General features: G+C 36.5%; 1 protein-coding gene across 1 annotated transcript in view; it reads left to right on the top strand.

Moving 5' to 3' along the window:
• The window catches only part of LOC100742007 (ras-GEF domain-containing family member 1B-like), a 241,605-nt gene that overhangs the window by 210,098 nt on the left and 27,826 nt on the right, over window positions 1–3,681 (top strand). Inside the window, exons 6-8 of the mRNA XM_024372422.2 lie at window positions 233–349; window positions 712–825; window positions 1,079–1,222. Of these exons, the coding sequence (XP_024228190.1) occupies window positions 233–349; window positions 712–825; window positions 1,079–1,222 (375 nt within the window). The remainder of the gene's footprint in view (window positions 1–232; window positions 350–711; window positions 826–1,078; window positions 1,223–3,681) is intronic.

Genomic DNA, 3,681 nt, shown 5'->3' on the forward strand with positions numbered 1-3,681 from the left:
ACGAGCACGTGAAATTGGAAAGGAAAAGAGGAGGCGTCGCGACGTGGACGCGCAGCTTCCGCCCGTTTCCGCTTTCTGTCTTTCTGCACCTCTGTGAATCGAGTTGTCGTTGACGCCTCCCTTTCATCGCGTCTCTTACCCCCACGACCAGAGCGACGCTCTTGCACATGATTTCCCGGCGTCGCTTTTCTTCGACACTCGAACCGAATGGAACTGTCACCCCGTTTTTCAGGTGGACATCACCGAGCTGTGCCCATCGGCCACGGTCCTGGCACAGCAATTGACCCACGTGGAACTCGAGAGGCTCTCGTATATCGGCCCAGAAGAATTCGTCCAAGCCTTTGCCAAGGTTTGTACACCTGCCTCTTCCATTTGTCACGTCCGTTTAATAGTACGTTCTTTTTCTCCTCTATTTCTCTATTTCATTTATCGATGTTTTTTAATATCATTGAAAATATATTTTAGATATAGCAATTTTAGGTAGAAGGTGATTAACGGAATGGCTAATTATCGGGACATCGATAAATAGAACATTCGGAAACGATTTTTTATAAAAATATCGATGCACATGTATTATGTAATTAATTCGGATATAATCGAGGTTCTATGCTAATGAATATACTTACTATATTAATAAATAGTAATTTTAATTAATAAGTTGAAAGAAGAAATTTCATATTAATCGTGGATACTGATTTTTCCTATAAACAGGAATCTCCTCACTTGGAAACATCCTTTAAGGACATGAAGAAAACACGCAATCTCGAATCGTACGTCCAGTGGTTTAATAGACTGAGCTATTTCGTCGCGACTGAAGTATGCAAGGTAAATTAAATATATGTTGCTTAATTATTACAATTGTACTTAATAAATATCGTACAAATTCACTTTATCTGAAAATATGCACAGGTCCTGCATAAAAAGCAATCTCTTTGATATAAAGTAATTTTAGAAAATAAATTTTTCCATCAAAAGTAACATAATAAAAATATATTATTCCTTTTCTTTGCAATATAAATTTCGTGATTCGATTTCACAAAATACGATATTTTATTAAAAAAGTTCGACTGTTTTGTAGCATGCAAAAAAGAAACAACGCGTTCGTGTGGTTGAATATTGGATCGAAACCGCCCGTGAATGCTTCAACATCGGCAATTTCAATTCCCTAATGGCGATCATCGCTGGCTTGAACATGTCACCCATATCTCGCCTGAAGAAAACGGTGAGTTGTACTTGTATTTGACGTCATTTTAAATATCGATAGCCATAGCTGCAATAACCGTGTCTCATTATAATGTTAATGAAATTTCAGAACGTTTTACACAACGCGACAGATGCGCAATCAAACATTAAAAACAAGTTTAGCTACTTTTGTTCTAAATAAATTATAAAATAGTGAAGAAAGGATAGAATTTTACTATGTTATTAAACGTATTTGCTTCGCGCAGTATTATTTTTATCACACGAAACGTGAATAAAAGTCACTCTACGTATTCGCAATCTCCATTGGAAGCAAGAAAACGAAATCACAGGGGGAACAGTCAATCATATGTCATAAAAGTCATGGACAAACGAAGTGATCGACTGCAATGCCTTAAATAAAAGATATTGGAGTTAAAATGATCGATGGCAGGACTCGACAGGGACACTTTTACGACGGCTCCCTTCCTGTTTCGTTCTTTATCGGAACGACGTTGATGATGTCCAGTCAGGAAAGCATTGATGTCTCGTCGGATTGATCTACGCTCGTTTTCCCTTCGATGTAGAATGTGTACGCAGCAATGAGCGGTTTGTAATCCTCGTAAATCGAGCGTGGCGCCACGACGACCAACGTTAACCGTGACGAATCGCTGGAAATCGAATTTTCACATCGCCGAGCGAAAAGCAGCTTCGAAAACGAAGAACGTTTCCGCGCAGAAAATGAGGAAAAAGCGAGAATGGAAATGAATGGGCGCAGAGCTGTTTTAATTGAATTTTTGCGTCACTGTTTTTCGAGTTCGATTGAAATTTACACATGCATCGAGTTAATTAGAAAGCATTGGAAACTGTGATTTTTAATTGGGCCAGTTCCTTCTTCGCGACTGGACGTTCGCATTTTTATACGATTCTATTCAAATAAGCAAAATTCGAAGAAAAATTTAAATTTCTGGCAGATTCGTTTTGATTCGTATTGGAATTTAATTGTTCTTTGAGTCATATTTTTCTTTTTGTAATTTGTTTCATGACTACTAATTGAGATGATAGTGTGTTAGTGTGGCTTAGTGTATGAATTAATTGAGATTAATTAGTCAAGAGAATAATTAGATGTTGTGTTTGCTGTTTGCCTTGATTGGGAAGCAAGCCACGATTTATTTTTATTTTAAAATGAAAATTTCCTTGTCGAGGATTTATTTCTCCTTCTCCGTGTTAAATCTTTTTTATGGCAAGTACATCAAATGATATTTTCTCAGAACAAATTACTAGAAACATTTACGATGAAGAATTTTATCGATCACACAAAATTCATCGTTGCCAAGATGAAACAGAACTCGCAACGAAATTGTCACCCAGTTTCCATAAAATTTCCGATCATGAAACACTGATCGGGCCATTTTTCTCGTAAAATGAAGGGAAATATATTTCAATATATAATTTCAAAGGAAATTCGCGCATACTCGACGAAAACAAAGAATTCAACAAAGTTAAACAAAGAGCTACTGTAACGCGAATTTATTGCGATACAGAGAAAAAGTAGGACATCGCATTCCGATCCATGACTCTGGCGAAATAATCGAATCGCGTGTTGCTTGCAGCGATTGCGTTTCCACGGGAGGAAATGAGGAAATAAAAAGGAAAGGAAGAAAAGGAGATAGGAGGGCGGAAATACAGGAAGAGAAGTCGATACATATCGCGCGACTTGCTGTCAGTCTTTCACGATATTACTTCCTGAAGCGAGGACGACTTCTTTCGTTGTCCTGTTCTTCTTTCGCAATGAAATCCTGCTCGAAATGAAAAGACTGCGCTTCCGAAAGAAAATATAATAGACCCTTCGATCGCTGCAACGTGTATTTATCGGACAATTATTTGAAAGAATTCCCTTAAAATATATAACAGAAAACGATATATTTCTTAAAAGATTCGAAAGAAGACTCCGTTTGATATGAAATTATTTTATAATTTTACGGTTTTATGGTTTTGTTCGTGCGGATATAAAACTAATATTTGTGATATAGAAATGAAGATAGAATGTCATTTTAAGCGATTTAACATTTTTCACGCAACGTTAAATGAATATTTTTAGTAAAAACTAAAAAGCTTAATTCCTTTCATTTGAACTTTTGATGAATATTTAAAATTAAAATCAATCTTGCTCGAAGATAAACAAGTTTCAGTACATTAGGATGAAATAATAAATTTAACGATATTATATAGAACAGATCGGCTATAAATGGAGAATCCACTTTTCGAGAATGGCCGAAATAACTCGAAGAAGGTTAAAAATAACGGTAACAGCCTCGTAACGAAGGTATTAACAGAGATTTTCTGGATATTGTATCGACGATACGATTTAAATGGAAATATTTTCCTCGCCGATGAAAAACGCAATTCCATCTCTAGATTGGATTTAAACGGTTGGGCGATGCGCGAAAATGGAATGGCCATTATGATAAATAAAATTAAATTTCTTCCTTCCCCCCCCCC

This window comes from Bombus impatiens, unplaced genomic scaffold (genome assembly GCF_000188095.3).
Source record: "Bombus impatiens unplaced genomic scaffold, BIMP_2.2 scf_0064, whole genome shotgun sequence".
In the NCBI taxonomy this organism is placed as follows: domain Eukaryota; kingdom Metazoa; phylum Arthropoda; class Insecta; order Hymenoptera; family Apidae; genus Bombus; species Bombus impatiens.